This window comes from Pseudophryne corroboree, chromosome 4, assembly GCF_028390025.1.
Source record: "Pseudophryne corroboree isolate aPseCor3 chromosome 4, aPseCor3.hap2, whole genome shotgun sequence".
Classification (NCBI taxonomy): Eukaryota; Metazoa; Chordata; class Amphibia; order Anura; family Myobatrachidae; genus Pseudophryne; species Pseudophryne corroboree.
In genome coordinates, this window is record NC_086447.1 from 289,894,324 (window position 1) to 289,911,922 (window position 17,599).

A 17,599-nucleotide genomic window follows, 5' to 3' on the forward strand; every position below is an offset into this window, starting at 1 on the left:
AGTTTGTGCACATTGAAACATCAAAAAACGAAGGTTTCACTATCTCACTCTCACTCAAAAAAGTCCGTATTTCAGAATATTCCGTATTTCGGAATATTTGGATATGGGATACTCAACCTGTAGTAACATTTACTATTAGTTGCTTTATCAGCACATAGTGGTATCGTACACAACAAACATCCCTCTGGCATTTGTCCCACAAGTTTTGTTGCAGACAGGGATGAATTACTGAGGATGTAGGCATCATGGGTTGAACCAGGATAGCCAGTTACTTCACTCATGACTTTAAATTTCTATATATTTTCCAGCCAAATTGGCCAGTATTGTGCTCTGGTGCTATCTATTGCATAACAATGGAATACGTTTGATGTCTATAAGTATAAATATGTGCACTATTAAACTCATTAAGCTGCTGATGGTGCTCTGATTGATCCTCCAGGGTCATTTCAGTCAGGTGGTGATTTGTATTGTGTAGGTAGATGCACAACATACCATTACTGTTATGAGCCACGGCTGTGGCTCATTCCTGTTTTGCATTTTGGTTATGTATTTTATGTTATACTTCTGTTTATGTTCCCCGTGGGTGTCATGGGGTGTTCGGAGCTCACCCTTAAAGAGAGGGTACTGTTATGAACCACAGGTAGTGGTTCATTCCTATTTTATGTTTATAGTTGTCTTGCAGGCCAGGATTTCCCGTTGCTCTGGTTTAAGAATACTCGTTTGCTGCCGGTGGTGAGTCTGTGTAATTGCAGCTTGTTCCCATGTGTTCAGCCTCACCTGTCTGTTGATTGCACCTCTCAGTTGTGCAGCAGGGCAGCTGCACGACATAATTAATTAAGACTGTTATATTCTGGCTCAGTGCAATTCACAGACGCTGGTGATATTTCCAGGTTTCTAGACTTCCAGAGTTCTTGCGTTCTGAGCTAGTCCCTGCCAGTTCCTGAGCTCCTGTCTAGCAGTGTCTGTCTAGCTGCTTCCAGTGTTGGTTCCTGTGTCGATTCCTGTGTCGGTTCCTGTGTCCTGCCGTGAAGTGTTCCTGTCCAGAAGTCCTGTGGCTTTGCCTGTGCCTAGTCGAGTTCCTGGCTTCTTGGTGTCCACCGGTCTGTCGTTTGGGATTCTGCCTGTCCTCCGGTTCTGAGAGTCTGTGTCGGCTACATTGGGGGTTCCTGTCCGTTTGCCAGTACTTGTATCGGTTCCGTGAGTAGCGGCTTTGCCGCGTCCGTCGGCCTAGGCCGCAGTGTTCTTTTGTTATATTTAGTTACTGGTGTTTTGCAGAGGGTTCTGCTTATGCTGTCACCGCCGGTACACAAAAGTATTGTGTCGGCGTGTGGACAGCATTTCCTTTGTTGTTCTTTTCCTTTGGCGGCGTGCCGCACATATATTTAGTTTTAGGGTAGTTAGTAGCCCCTAGCTTTCTGTTGTTTTAGTTAGAGGTCCCCTTGTTATTATCCTGTCTCGGTTCACGCCTTGTCTCACGCTAAGACCTGGGGGCATCGGAGTTGGGCAGACATAATCCGCCCTTCAAACGCGGCTGCCGTGGGCCCAAGAAACCATAGTCACTCAGGCGTGAACTGACCAAACGGGTAAAACAACGGAGGTAGGGTGCTAGGGGCTATTTCCACACCACACCTTATTTCAGCGTCACGTTCTGGTGCTCAGGACTCACTACGCAACATCTCCCTTGTTCTGAGCACCAGGAACCTAACATTATCACCAGCCATACTACAAAAAAGAAATAAAGCTTTTTCTTTTTTGGCCCAGTCCAGTGTCTTGTCTAGAATCCAGTCCTGTCTAGAATTCAGTGTGCAGAATCCAGTCCGGTGTTTAGAATCCAGTCCTGTCTAGAATTCAGTGTGCAGAATCCAGTCCGGTGTTTAAAAATCCTGCCCAGTCTTGTCTTGTCTAGTTTAAAAATCCAGTCCAGTCTTGTCTTGTCTAGAATCTTGTTTAAGAATCTTTTCTAGAATCTTGTCTTAGAATCATGTCTAGAATATTGTCTAAGAATCTTGTCTAGAATCTTGTCTTAGAATCGTGTCTTGTCTAATTTGAAATCCTCCTATGCCTACTATGCAAGCCGTGCAGGCGTCTCTCTCAGCCCTGAACTCTGCTTTCAGTGCTTTGAAACCTGAGCGGCTGGAAGTTTTGGAAGTTTTGCAGCAATCCTTAAAGCAACTGCAAAACCTTCTGACCAAAATTTTGCTTATTTTGCCAGACGTTCTTGAGAGTTCATTCTCTAAAGAGACTCTTGTTCACAGTATGTTGACAAGTGAATCCTCAGGTTTAATTAGAGAGAAAAAGTTTGAAAGTTTTCTGCGGCCCAGGCTCTCAGAAGAGGAGCGTCTGCGTCGCAGAAACTTAGATTTATGCCTATATTGTGGGGGTTTAGGCCACTATCTGCAGACCTGTGAGTTGCGCAAGCCAAAGTGTGGCGACAAGTCCTGCCCTCTGGCCAAGTTCAGTCAGGATACAAGACCTACTCCTGTCTCTACTGTGGCAGAGGTACTTGTCACACAACCCACACTAAAAAGCACTCTGTCCTATAATTGGGGTCCTTGGGCTAGGGAGCCCCATTATAGATTCAGGAACCAAAGGAGAATGTTTCTCTCCTCTCTTGATTTTCCTGTGGAAGCAGAGTTGCAAACCCCTGGAGTGGTGCCCGATGCCCAGGGTCCTGGAGTGGTGCCCGATGCCCAGGGTCCTGGAGTGGTGCCTGATGCCCAGGGTCCTGGAGTGGTGCCCGGTGCCCAGGGTCCTGGAGCGGTGCCCAGGGTCCTGGAGCAGTGCCCGGTGCCCAGGGTCCTGGAGCGGTGCCCAGGGTCCTGGAGCGGTGCCCGGTGCCCAGGGTCCTGGAGCGGTGCCCGATGCCCAGGGTCCTGGAGCGGTGCCCGATGCCCAGAGTCCTGGAGCGGTACCCGATGCTCTAGGTTATAGAGGGACATCGAATATTATAGCTCAGGTGTCAATACCAGAAGGGGTCTCAGAAGCTGTTACCCCAGGTAGAGACTTGAAAAGCGCAACTCCAGAGAAGGTGTCTAAAACCATAGTTCTAGAAGGGAACTCGAGAAGCAAAACCCCAGAAGGGATCTTTGAAATAATATCCCCAAGTGGGGTCTCGAGAGACAAAGCCCCAAAGAAGGGTCTAGAAGTCGCTTCCCCAGGAAAGGACTCAAGAGGCATAGCGTTAGTGGAGGTTCTGAAGGTTATAGCTTCAGCAAAAGTCCCGGAAGTCATAGTCGCGGGGGAAGTTTCGATAATTATCGACTCAGAGAGGGAGGCCGACGGCTCGGTCCCAGTGAGGGAGGCCGACGGCTCGGTCCCAGTGAGGGAGGCCGACGGCTCGGTCCCAGTGAGGGAGGCCGACGGCTCGGTCCCAGTGAGGGAGGCCGACGGCCCGGTCCCAGTGAGGGAGGCCGACGGCCCGGTCCCAGTAAAAGAATCCGAGGTTCTGGCCCCAGCGGGGTTCCCGGAGGCCACTGCCCCAGTGGGGTTCCCGGAGGTCACTGCCACGGCGGGGTTCCCGGAGGTCACTGCCCCAGCGGGGTTCCCGGAGGCCACTGTCCCGGGTGGGGTTCAGAAAGTCACTGCCCCGGGTGGGGTTCAGAAAGTCACTGCCCCGGGTGGGGTTCAGAAAGTCACTGCCCCGGGTGGGGTTCAGAAAGTCACTACCCCAGGTGGGGTTCAGAAAGTCACAGACCCAGGTGGGGTTCCGAGGGCCACTGCCCCAGGTGGGGTTCCGAGGGCCACTGCCCCAGGTGGGGTTCCGAGGGTCACTGCCCCAGGTGGGGTTCCGAAAGTCACTGCCCCAGGTGGGGTTGAGAAAGTCTCAGCCTCGAGTAAGGTCAATAGTGACCAGGTCCTAGCAAAGCACTCTAGTCAGTCAGATGGGAAGGAAGCAGATCCTGACTCTGTTGATATCTCAACATCTATAATCTTTGATGGGGACTTAGTCCAATTTCTGGCGCTTTACAAACACTATTACACCATTTTGTTGTCTAGACCATTTCTGGGCATCACTTCAGAGAACCTTGTGCTCTATCTGATATACTCCTTTAGAGGAGAGCCTTTTGAGTGGGCGACCAGCCTAATGAAAGCTTAAGGTCCCATTCTTCAGGATCCCCCGGCATTCAGTGATGCAGTTATTAAGAGATATGGTTCCAAAGAAATTGGTTCAGGTTCCTCTAGGTCACCCGTCTTATATGCTGAGAGTCCACCGTATACTGTAAACTCGGCACAAAGATCACAGCCTATTACCATTGCTACTGGATGTGCTTTCCTGTCTTCTCCCTACAGGAAATCTTCTAAAGTTTCGGTACCTAGGGGAATGGAACCAATCTATGGTCTGTTCTCAGATTCCGAAACTGATGAGGTTTCTTATATGCCGGGGCACTCAGGTAGGAGACGGAAGAAGCATCTGATTGCTCGACCTATTTGTTTTGAAGAATTTTTTGAGCCAGAGGTTTCTTCCTTTCCTGGTGTCGCCAAGCAAGCACAGGGTAAAAAGAAGAAAAAGAAAAAGAAATATTATTGACTCTTGCCTTGATATTAAAAGATTTTTTTTCCTTGTCTTGTGTCCAGTGGCCACTGTCAAGGGGGGGGGCACTGTTACAAGCTGTTGCCACAGCTTGTTTCTGTTACTTGTCTTTGTCTGTTTATTCCAGTGTCAGGTTTATTAATGTATACCTTGTTTTGGATAACCTGAATTTTGGGGTCCTTTGACCCCTCCTCAAGGGGGGGGGTAATGTTATGAGCCACGGCTGTGACTCATTCCTGTTTTGCATTTTGGTTATGTATTTTATGTTATACTTCTGTTTATGTTCCCCGTGGGTGTCATGGGGTGTCCGGAGCTCACCCTTAAAGAGAGGGTACTGTTATGAACCACAGGTAGTGGTTCATTCCTATTTTATGTTTATAGTTGTCTTGCAGGCCAGGATTTCCCGTTGCTCTGGTTTAAGAATACTCGTTTGCTGCCGGTGGTGAGTCTGTGTAATTGCAGCTTGTTCCCATGTGTTCAGCCTCACCTGTCTGTTGATTGCACCTCTCAGCTGTGCAGCAGGGCAGCTGCACGACATAATTAAGACTCAGTTATATTCTGGCTCAGTGCAATTCACAGACGCTGGTGATATTTCCAAGTTTCTAGACTTCCAGAGTTCTTGCGTTCTGAGCTAGTCCCTGCCAGTTCCTGAGCTCCTGTCTAGCAGTGTCTGTCTAGCTGCTTCCAGTGTTGGTTCCTGTGTCGATTCCTGTGTCGGTTCCTGTGTCCTGCCGTGAAGTGTTCCTGTCCAGAAGTCCTGTGGCTTTGCCTGTGCCTAGTCGAGTTCCTGGCTTCTTGGTGTCCACCGGTCTGTCGTTTGGGATTCTGCCTGTCCTCGGTTCTGAGAGTCTGTGTCGGCTACATTGGGGGTTCCTGTCCGTTTGCCAGTACCGTTTTACCGGTTCCGTGAGTAGCGGCTTTGCCGCGTCCGTCGGCCTAGGCCGCAGTGTTCTTTTGTTATATTTAGTTACTGGTGTTTTGCAGAGGGTTCTGCTTATGCTGTCACCGCCGGTACACAAAAGTATTGTGTCGGCGTGTGGACAGCATTTCCTTTGTTGTTCTTTTCCTTTGGCGGCGTGCCGCACATATATTTAGTTTTAGGGTAGTTAGTAGCCCCTAGCTTTCTGTTGTTTTAGTTAGAGGTCCCCTTGTTATTATCCTGTCTCGGTTCACGCCTTGTCTCACGCTAAGACCTGGGGGCATCGGAGTTGGGCAGACATAATCCGCCCTTCAAACGCGGCTGCCGTGGGCCCAAGAAACCATAGTCACTCAGGCGTGAACTGACCACACGGGTAAAACAACGGAGGTAGGGTGCTAGGGGCTATTTCCACACCACACCTTATTTCAGCGTCACGTTCTGGTGCTCAGGACTTACTACGCAACATCTCCCTTGTTCTGAGCACCAGGAACCTACCAATTACCTTGGATATCCACTATTGCTACTTCCACACTGCCTTACATGCTGTTGGGTACTTAAAAAGTAATCACTGTGAATTTTCTATCATTAGAATGGGTTTAGAAGCCAAAATTGAATGTCTAACATCATTCTAAATATTTGAGGTTCGATTAGTAAATGAGATTTCATGTTAGACTATGGGAAAACATTGATGTTTTTCAGATATTCGATTTCCATTGGGATGTGAGTTGAATCTGCCTTTAGAATTGATTTGACATTCGATTTAGTCTTTAGTAAATCTGTACAACCCAAATCGAATGGAAATCGAATTGAAACAGAATGTCAAATCCCTTGAATCACCAAAATCAAACTTTAGTACATTTTGCCCCTGGTGTCTCACAAAAGCAGCAAGAATACACAAGAAAGGTGAAGTAGTAGTAGGAAAGAAGGAGAAAGGCAATAGCAGACATCCATGGGGCATATCAAGGTAAAACAGGAGTTGACATTTAAAATGTGTTTATAATTAATTGTCTGCTGTTTTCTATTAGCCCTTTCATGGCCAAATTATTTTCCATGAGTAAAGGCAACTTAAAATATCACACCTATTTAAGCTGATTCAGTTGGGAGCAAACCATAAACTGAGTATTAACATGGTTGATGGCTGTCTGTGCATGTAGCCCACACATACTGGGCAGCTTTATTTTTATACTGTTATTTAGACTTAAGTTTGGACACAGCCCTCTCCTATATGCACATGTGAAGTCTGCCCCACCTGCAGTGCAACACGGTTTTGTCAAGGTGTCAAGTTACGGATGTGTCCTCTTACATCCTTGCTGCAGTCACGCTAAATAGCCCTTCAAGTCATGCCATGCTATGAGTGGGACTCGGTAGCGCTGAGCGTGTGTTTTTGAATTTTTTGCAGTGAAAATGCATCTTAAAGTAATGAAAGAGCAGATCATGTTCATTAAAATTATATGCAGCATGCCTATATTTTGTACGTAACTGCAGCTATTTCTGCATCCGAAATGCCACGTTACAGTGTTTTCAGGAAAACACTGTAGCATAGCATTTTGTATGCAAATACAGTCACAGTCACACACAGAATATACGCATGCTGCATATCATTTTAATCAGCAGAAAGCTGCTTGTGCGTCCTATTGCACTACTTTGCAATGAATATGTGTTTTCATGAAAAAATGCAAAAAAAGATGTGTAACTTGTAGCGCACGGAGCAAAGATGTAAAAGGACACATCTGTACATTTGTGCATGTTTTACAGTAAGCCATACATTTAGACTTCACCGATGTACTTTCACCTCTTCATTTTGTTTTATACCAGTTTTCATCTTTCTTTATTTTTTATGGCAAAGTAAAGCTAAGTTATTAGAAAGCATATTTCACTATTTGACATTCAATCCCCGTATAGACAAAGAAAGCACTTGCAAATATCTAAAAGTATAGAAAGCTACAAGATCAAAAACTAGAAAGATAAACAAAACACTAAGGTGCAGAAAAAGTATAAGCAATAAACTGTGTTACCTGCATCTGCATGTAGGTGGTGCTGTGGTTTTTGACTGATTCCATCTCTCCATTCCAATAAAGCATCATTAAAATATTTAGCAGATTCCTCTTCATTGAAGGTTCCATGCAGAAGTGAACCAGTAGTATCAGACATATATGATTTCGTTGGCACTGAGATAAAAGCCTGTTAAAGAGTTGTAGATGCTTAGCGAATTGAAGTATACAGGTAATGTATAATGGTAATGTTACAAATACCAAGAGGGCCCAATAAACGTGGACATTTCAATACCAAATTTCAGGGAAGTTTCAATTAAACTAAAAGTGCAAATTGATTTATAAAACTAAAACATGTCGACTTCATATATGTTGACATGTGATGCCAACAGATTTGTATAACTTATATTAAGGTCTTTTAACCCTCAAATCACGATTTAACAAAGTACAATAAATGCATTCCACTCCCACCTCTACTGCGGCAATGGTCAACTTGCTGTTTAAACTAAAGGGATGCCAGCTGAAACTGACATTGGGGGTCATTCCGAGTTGATCGCTAGCTGCTGATTTTCGCAGCGCAGCGATCAGGTAAAAAAATGGCAAAACTGCGCATGCATATGCACCGCAATGCGCAGGCGCATCATACAGGTACAAAGAGGATCGGTGCTGAGAGATGGATTTAGCGAAGATTCCATTCGCACAGCCGAACGCAAGGTGATTGACTGAAAGAGGGTGTTTATGGGGGTCAACTGACCATTTTCTGGGAGTGTTTGGGAAAACGCAGGCGTGTCCAGGCATTTGCAAGGCGGGTGTCTGACGTCAATTCTGGCACCAAAAAGACTGAAGTGAACGCAAGTGCTGAGTTAGTCCAGAGCTACTCTGAAACTGCAAAAAATGCTTTTGCTGCGCTCGGCTGCAAAGGCGTTTGCACACTTGCAAAGCGAAAACACACACCCCGGTGGGCGGCGACTATGCGTTTGCACGGCTGCAAAAAGTAGCTAGCGAGCGATCAACTCGGAATGACCTCCATTATCTTTCCCTTGCGTAGCATATCATTTGCATTAGAAACATGTTCTAAAAAATAAAAACCAAAACATACAGTAACTCATCCATTGTCAACTATAAAGGCAAAAGAGCAATGTTACAGGATAAATAATAAGCAGGATATATAGCCCTATTAAATCTGTTTCCCGATGAAAAAACTAACCAATATGACTCACTCTCTTAATAATCTATATTAATAAACTAACAGAGTATCCACTGTGACTGCATCAAAACTTACTGATTCACGGCACATATATGTATATAGCTCTGATTGCTTTGTTAATTGCCCCATATCCCGTACATATGACTGAGACACCAAGATCACAAGACCCTCAGAGCTGAGGCACGTCATAAACATAAAAGGAGAGGGATGGATTCCGGTTCATTAATGTATTATGGGGGTCATTCCGAGTTGTTCGCTCGTTGCCGATTTTCGATATACTGCGATTAGTCGCTTACTGCGCATGCGCAAGGTTCGCAGAACGCATGCGCTTAGTTATTTTACACAAAAGTTAGGTATTTTACTCACTGCATAATGAAGCTTTTTCATCGTTCTGGTGATCGTAGTGTGATTGACAGGAAGTGGGTGTTTCTGGGCGGAAACTGGACGTTTTCTGGGAGTGTGCGAAAAAACGCTGGCGTTTCTGGGAAAAACGCGGGAGTGTCTGAAGAAACGGGGGAGTGTCTGGGTGAACGCTGGGTGTGTTTGTGACGTCAAACCAGGAACGAAACTGACTGAACTGATCGCAATGTAGGAGTAAGTCTGGAGCTACTCAGAAACTGCAAAGAAATTTCTATTCGCAATTCTGCTAATCTTTCGTTCGCAATTCTGCTATGCTAAGATTCACTCCCAGTAGGCAGCGGTTTAGCGTGTGTAATGCTGCTAAAAGCAGCTAGCGAGCGAACAACTCGGAATGACCCCCTACATTTGGTCAAAGCCACTAATGTGAAGATTTTAAGGACTATGGAGTCCAGTGCATTTATAATAGGTAGTAGCAGTGATCCCCAAGCCATTACACAATGGCAGATTCCACTGGCCCTGATACTGTATGATTATTTAAGAAAATGTAAATTTTTAACCAATTCAAATTACTATGGTCTCGGGTCAAGTGTGCCCCCTTGACCCGAGACAATAGTAGAGAGCACAGTTTCCTGTTGTTTAGTGATGGCCTTCATAAATAGTAATTGCATTTCAACAGGCCTCACAAACGTTTTGCATGCAAATTTGTTTTCTGGTACAGAAGCAATTAATTATCATAACTTGAGAGTGCTGTGAAGTATGTTGGTCATATATTAATAAAAATAATAGGATTTTAATTACCTACCGGTAAATCCTTTTCTCGTAGTCTGTAAAGGATACTGGGGTTCCATTTAGTACCATGGGGTATAGACAGGTCCACTAGGAGCCACGGGCACTTTAAGAATTTGATAGTGTGGGCTGGCTTCTCTCTCTATGCCCCTCCTACCAGACTAAGTCTAGGAAACTGTGCCCGAGGAGACAAACATACTTTGAGAGAAGGATAGATAAAGATAATTGTGAGATTCCAAACCAGCACACACAAACAGAGGAAAGCTATGGTAACCCAACTTTAAACAGTGCAGGAAGAACGAAGCACTGGGCAGCGCCCAGTATCCTCTACGGACTACGAGTAAAGGATTTACCGGTAGGTAATTAAAATCCTATTTTCTCTTATGTCCTAGAGGATACTGGGGATCCATTTAGTAACATGGCGATGTACCAAAGCTCCCAAACTAGGTGGGAAAGTGCTGAGGTTCCTTCAGAACTGATTGACCAAACTGAAGGTCCTCAGAGGCCAAAGTATCGAACTTGTAGAACTTAGCAAACATGTTCGAACCTGACCAAGTTGCTGTAGTAGTATAGTGGGCCTGTACAGATTTTGAAACTGGCAAGCCTGCCGTGGAATAAGCATGCTGGATAGTGAAAAACAGCGCTTAAAAAAAATAAATCTTAATACCAGGTGTAGTTAAAAATACAAATGTCATTCATTTAATAAAACATATAATTTCGGACAAATTCATAATAACCACGATAACAATATGATAAAAATTAACCTAAAAAGCCAATCACTCGACTTCTTTGCTTTTCTGAAAAAAAGACCTTTGATAAAGCTGCCAGATGACAGCAAAACGCGTCAGAAAGCCAATCCTCAGACCAGGGCATTATCCAGCCGTACAGAGGAATCACTCCAAGTCACTCCAAACGCTGGGAGATTCAAGCACCCGACATTGTGGATATCAATACAGGGAGAACCATATTCATTTTGCGCAGGATAAAGAGAGCATCTGGACCCTCGCTAGGTGGAATACCCGGCCAATACCACAAGGGAGCTGGTAATTATTGATCTCCAAATTGGATGTCGCTATAACATCTTAGAGTGATGAGGACTGTTTGCTGATCAGCACACTGTGTATATACCGGTATTTACATACACTGACTTGCCCTTTTTCTATTTTGTGAGTTGGGGTGACTGACTAATGCCCCATTCAACAGCAGCTTAGAGAATCAGCCCAGTCTTGAGCTCCTGATTGGTATTAATTCATTAGTACCTTTTTTTTCGTTGTTCTTGCTATGCTGGATAGTGAACCTGATCCAGCGTGCAATTGTCTGCTTTGAAGCAGGACACACAATTTTATTGGGATCATATAGAACAAACAGCGAGTCGGATTTCATGTGACGAGCTGTTCTCTTTACATACACCTTCAAAGCCCTCACAACATTCAAAGACTTTGAAGAGCAGAGGTGTCCGTAACAGACGGACCCACAATAGGTTGGTTGATGTGAAACGCGGACACCACCTTAGGAAGAAATTGCTGACGAGTTCTGAGTTCAGCTCTGTCTTCATGAAAAATTAAGTAGGGACTCTTGTGAGACAACGCCCCTAGCTCCGACACACGTCTTGCTAAAGCCAAGGCCAACAGTGTGACGGTCTTCCACATAAGGTACTATACGTCACCGTCCTGTATCGGTTCAAACCAGTCCGATTGGAGGAACTGCAGCACCAAATTGAGATCCCAAGGTGCCGTGGGAGGCACAAAGGGAGGTTGGATGCGCAGAACACCTTTCAAAAAGGTCAGGACCTCAGGGAGAGAAGCCAATTGTTTTTTAAAGAAAATGGACAAGGCCGAAATCTGGACTTTTATGGAGCCCAGACGTAGGCCCACATCCACACCTGCCTGCAGAAAAAGCAGGAAATGTTTCAAGTGAAATTTCACCGCAGAATATTTTCTGCCCTCACACCAAGAGATGTATTTCTTCCAAATATGGTGGTAATGTTTAGATGTTACCCCCTTCCTGGCTTGGATCATAGTCGGGATAACTTTGTTAGGGATTCCTCTTCTGGCTAGAATCAGCAGTTCAACTTCCATGCCATCAAATGTAGCCGTGGTAAGTCCTGATAGATGATCGGGCCCTGTTGCAGAAGATCCTCGCGAAGAGGTAGAGGCCACGGATCTTCGAGGAGCATCTCCAGGAGTCAGCGTACCAGGCTCTTCTTGGCCAGTCTGGAGCAATGAGAATTGCTTGAACCTTTTCCCTTTTTTATTCTTTTCAGAATTCTTGGGATCAGAGGAAGTGGAGGAAACACGTACACCATCTGATAGACCCATGGAGTCATTAGAGCATCTACCGCCACTGCCTGTTAATCTCTCAACTTGGAACAATACCGCTTGAGCTTCTTATTGAGACGAGAGGCTATCATGTCGATGTGTGGATATCCCTACTGACGTGTGAAATACCTGAATACCTCCGGGTGAAGGCCCCACTTTCCCGGGTGCAGGTCGTGTCTGCTAAGGAAGTTTGCTTCCCAGTTGTCTACTCCCGGAATGAAGATTGCCGACAATGTCACAGCGTGTTTTTCTGCACCGAGGAGTATTCTTGACACCTCTGACATTGCTGCTCTGCTTTTCATTCCGCCCTGTCAGTGGCCCGATCTTGAAGAAGATAAGAGGCCTGCAGAAGGGCGTTGTATATGGCCCTGAGTTACAGAATGTTGACTGGAAGGGTGATTTCCTGACTTGACCATCTTCCTTGAAACTGCACCCCCTAGGTGACTGCTCCCTAACCTCTGAGGCTTGTGTCCGTAGTTAACAGGATTCAGTCCTGAATTCTGAATCTCCGACCCTCGATGAGGTGAGAAATCTGTAGCCACCACAGAAGGGAGATCCTGGCTTTTGGCGACAGACGGATCCTCTGGTGCATGTGAAGATGCAATTCGGACCATTTGTCCAACAGGTCGAGCTGGTAGGGTCTTGCGTGAAACCTTTCGTATTGAAGCGCCTCATAAGAGGCCACCATTTTCCCCAGAAGTCAAATGCACAGATGCACCGATATCCGGGTCGGATTCAGGACATCCCGAACCATTGACTGGATTACCAATGCCTTTTCCAATGGAAGTCACACTTTCTGCGAAACCGTGTCCAGTATCATTTCCAGGAATGGGAGGCTCCGTGTTGGCTCTAGGTGAGATTTCAGAAGGTTCAGAATCCACCTGTGATCCTGGAGAAGTTTGGTTGAGAGGCCAATGCTGTCCAGCAACCTCCCTGGACGGCACCTTTATCAGAAGATCACCCAGGTACAGAATTATGTTCACTCCCTGCTTGCGAAGGAGAAACATCATCTCTGCTATCACTTTGGTGAATACCCTCAGTGCCATGGAGAGACCAAATGTCCTGTAGTGCAAACCGTAGATAAGCCTGATGAGGCAGCCAGATCGGAATGTGAAGGTACATATCCTTGATATCCAGAGACAAAAGGAATTCCCCTTCCTCCAGACCTGAGATCACCGCTCTCAGAGACTCCATCTTGAACTTTAACATTTTTAAGAATGGATTCAAGGACTTGAGGTTCAGAATTGGTCGTACCGAACCGTCCGGTTTCGGTACTACAAACAAGTTGAAATAGTATCCCTTGCTATGCAGATGAGGTGGAAATGGAACAATGACTTGAGTCTGTACCAGTTTTTGGATGGCCTGCTGTAAAGTTATACTTGCCTCTTGTGAAGCTGGTAAGCCTGATTTGAAGAATCTGTGAGGTGGGAGGTCTTGGAACTCCAGTCTGTGCCCTGGGAAATAAGATCTATGACCCAGGAATACCGGCACGAACTTGACCAGATGTGACTGAAGAATTTTAGTCGGGCTCCCACCTGACAACCCTCCAGGCATCGCGGTCCACCGTCATGCTGAAGGCTTTGAGGAAGCAGAGACTGAGCTCTGTTCTTGAGCAGCAGCAGTTGCTGGTTTGTGTGGTTTACATCTTGCACCTCTGGAAGACGTAGAAGCGCCTCTGGATTTTCCCTTAAACTTGATTGTCTGAAAGGAATTTAAATTTGAAGCTGCATAAGCTTTCCTGGCTGGGGGAACTGCAGAAGGAAGATACGTAGACTTACCAGCAGTAGCTTTGGAGATCCATTTGTCTAGTTTGTCTCCAAACAAGGCCTCTCATGTGAATGGTAGGCCTTCCACACCTTTCCTGGAGTCAGCATCAGCAGCCCACTGGCGTAGCAACAAGCCCCTGCGTGCTGACACTGCCATAGCGGTGGTGCGTGCATTAAGCAAACAAACCTCTTTTATGGCCTCCACCATAAAATTCGCAGAGTCCTGTATATGCTGCAGGAGTAAAACAACATCTCCCTAGACAAGGAATCTAACTCCTCAATTAGTTTACCTGACCATTTAGCAATGGCTTTAGTGATCCACGCACATGCAATAGTGGGTCTTTGGGCCACCCCAGCAGCTGTGTACAATGATTTGAGTGTAGTCTCAATTTTACGATCAGCTATATCTTTTAGGGCAGTTTGTCACGATCCGGGTATCTGGACGCCATTTCTTACCCATCAGATGCCTCCTAAGGCTGGCTCAGCGCTCCAGGACCGGATCCCATCTGTTATCCTAATGTTCACATTCCTGCATCCTCTCCTGTCTCTCTGAGACGCTGTCACAGTAACGCCTTATTACATCTGGCATGGCGTCTCCCGCGGCCTCCGCCGCCGTCCCTGAGCTTCTGCATGCAGAGTGTCAGAGTGGCGATTACGTCAGCCGCGGCCTCCGCTGTGTCCGCGTGGTTGGATGTGCACTTGTCAGCCTGGCGTCTCCTGTCTCCAGTGGCCGGCGCCGCCATTACTGTTTTCATTACCACATGGATTACAAACCAAACTTCCCTCCAAGTGTCTGCATGGGCGCAGCCATCTTGGATTCTGTCAGCTGATCATTTCCTCCAATCTGTTGTCAGTATTGTTAATCTGCATAATTGCCTAGCCAATCCCTTCCTTGCTGCAGGTATAAATACACTGTGCCTGAGCAAGGAAGGCGTCAGTGCTTTGGTTGTCAAACCTAGTTCCTGTTTGTCTCTCTCCTGTGATTGTCTTCCAGGTTCCAGCTCCTGTCTCAAGACTTCCACCATAGAGACCCGCACCAGCATTCCACCTGCGGTGTAGCCTGACTCTCCAATCCATTGTGGATTCATCTGTTTCCAGCTACAACATTACCTGCTTCCAGCTCAGCTTCCAGCAGAGTACAGCTTCCCTTAAAGGGCCGGTGTCCTTTCTACACTTTACCACTCTCCACCGGTATTATTATTTCTCCGCTCTCAAGTTCTACATTTCAGTTCATATTTCATCGCTCCCAAGTTCATTTATTATTTAACTGGTTCCAGCCAGTATCCACTCCGTGCTAACAACAGTCTGGTTCCAGCCAGTATCCACAGCAGCTGTTTTACCTTCAGCAACCCAGCTTTTCCTGGAACACCAGCTGGCACAATCCTGGGTTATCTCCATTGCTACAGTCGGGCCTGGTAAGGACTTTCCATCTAGAAGATCATAAGAACTATCTCACACTACCAGTGCCCTGTGGCTCCTGCCATCCTGTAGTACCCAGGAACTGTACTTATTATTTGCTGACTTTTACGTTTTCTTTTACTGCTGCTGTGTTGCGGAGTTGTCATAATAAACATCATTGACTTTTATCTAAGTTGTCGTGGTCACGCCTTCGGGCAGTTACTATTCATGTTACTTACATGTCCAGGGGTCTGATACAACCTCCCAGGTTCCGGTACATCTCAGCCCCTACAACTGAGGCTGCCTCCCGTCAGCTCAGGCCCTCAGTTGTGACAGTAAGCACTGACCTAATGAATCCAGCCGGAGACCAGGATCAAGCGGCCAGGCCGATGCAAGAACTGGCAGCCCGACTAGAACATCAGGAGGCTGCACAGGGCCACATCATCCGCTGTCTCCAGGATCTCTCTACTCGGCTGGATGGGATTCAGACAACTCTCCGTGGATCAGGCGCATCTGGTGCGTCAACCACAGTGACTCCAGCTATAACCCCACCCACCTTACCCATTTCTGCTCCACGTCTTCATCTTCCAACGCCAGCAAAATTTGACGGATCTCCAAGATTCTGCAGGGGATTTCTCAACCAGTGTGAGATTCAGTTTGAGCTACAACCTGGCAATTTTCCCAGTGACCGTACAAAAATTGCCTACATCATCTCTCTTCTCAGTGGCTCCGCCCTTGACTGGGCATCACCGTTATGGGAGAGGTCCGACACCCTGCTATCTTCTTACACTGCATTCGTGTCAACATTCAGGCGCATCTTCGACGAGCCAGGCCGGGTAACCTCAGCTTCATCGGAGATTCTCCGTTTACGCCAGGGGTCACGTACTGTAGGACAATATCTGATACAGTTCCAGATCCTGGCATCCGAACTGGCATGGAACGACGAGGCCCTGTATGCTGCATTCTGGCATGGCTTATCTGAGCTTATTAAAGATGAGTTAGCTACCAGAGACTTACCTTCTAAGTTAGATGAGCTAATCTCACTCTGCACGAAAGTTGATTTACGTTTCAGAGAGAGAGCAACTGAGCGTGGAAGATCATCTGCTCCAAAATCTTCTGCTCCTCCTCCTCGTCAACTGTCACCATCTAAAGATGAGCCCATGCAAATTGGCCGTTCCCGTTTAACTCCTGCTGAGCGCCGAAGACGTCTCTCTGAGTCTCTTTGTCTTTACTGTGCAGCTCCGTCTCACACCATCAATGCCTGTCCCGAACGTCCGGGAAAACTCCAAACCCTAGCTCGCCCAGGAGAGGGCCGGCTAGGAGTAATGATCTCCTCTCCATCTCCTCATGATTGTAATCTCCCAGTCTCGCTTCAAGTTGCTCAACGTTATCGGAACGTCATTGCTCTCCTTGATTCCGGAGCAGCTGGGAACTTTATTACTGAAGCCTATGTTAAACGGTGGTCCCTACCCACCGAGAGACTTCCTTCCTCCTTTTCCTTAACTGCCGTGGATGGCAGTAAAATTTTTGATACTGTTATTGCTCTAAGGACTCTACCAGTTCGTCTGAGAGTGGGAGTTCTTCATTCCGAACTTATTTCACTTTTAGTGATTCCAAGAGCCACACATCCTGTGGTCCTGGGCCTTCCATGGCTCCGTCTTCACAATCCTACAATTGATTGGACGACTACGCAAATCCTGGCATGGGGTTCCTCCTGTGCAGAGACATGTTTGTTTAAAGTATTGCCTGTCTGTTCTTCCTCCCCCAGGTCGTCTGATGTTTCACCTCCTCCATATCAAGATTTCACGGATGTGTTCAGTAAAGCTTCTGCTGATATCCTTCCTCCTCATAGAGAATGGGACTGCCCGATTGATCTCGTTCCAGGGAAGGTTCCACCTCGAGGCCGAACTTATCCGTTGTCTCTGCCTGAGACGCATTCTATGGAGGAATACATTAAAGAGAACCTAGCAAAGGGGTTCATTCGACCTTCTTCTTCCCCAGCCGGCGCAGGCTTCTTTTTTGTAAAAAAGAAAGATGGTGGTCTGCGGCCGTGCATCGACTACAGAGGTTTGAACGACATTACCATCAAGAACCGTTATCCTTTACCCCTGATTACTGAGCTCTTTGACAGAGTTAGCGGAGCTACCATCTTTACAAAGCTGGACTTGCGAGGTGCATACAATCTCATCCGGATCCGTGAGGGTGACGAGTGGAAGACCGCCTTTAACACCCGTGACGGACATTATGAGTACCTCGTCATGCCCTTCGGATTGAGCAATGCTCCAGCTGTCTTCCAGCATTTTGTCAATGAGATTTTCAGAGA

General features: G+C 46.6%; 1 protein-coding gene across 4 annotated transcripts in view; it reads right to left on the minus strand.

Annotated features, from left to right (window-relative positions):
• Positions 1–17,599, minus strand: part of ZBBX (zinc finger B-box domain containing) — a 437,896-nt gene that overhangs the window by 234,920 nt on the left and 185,377 nt on the right. For all 4 annotated transcript variants that reach the window (XM_063916186.1, XM_063916188.1, XM_063916187.1 and 1 more), the window contains one exon: positions 7,466–7,631. In XM_063916186.1, coding sequence (XP_063772256.1) covers positions 7,466–7,631 — 166 coding nt within the window. The remainder of the gene's footprint in view (positions 1–7,465; positions 7,632–17,599) is intronic.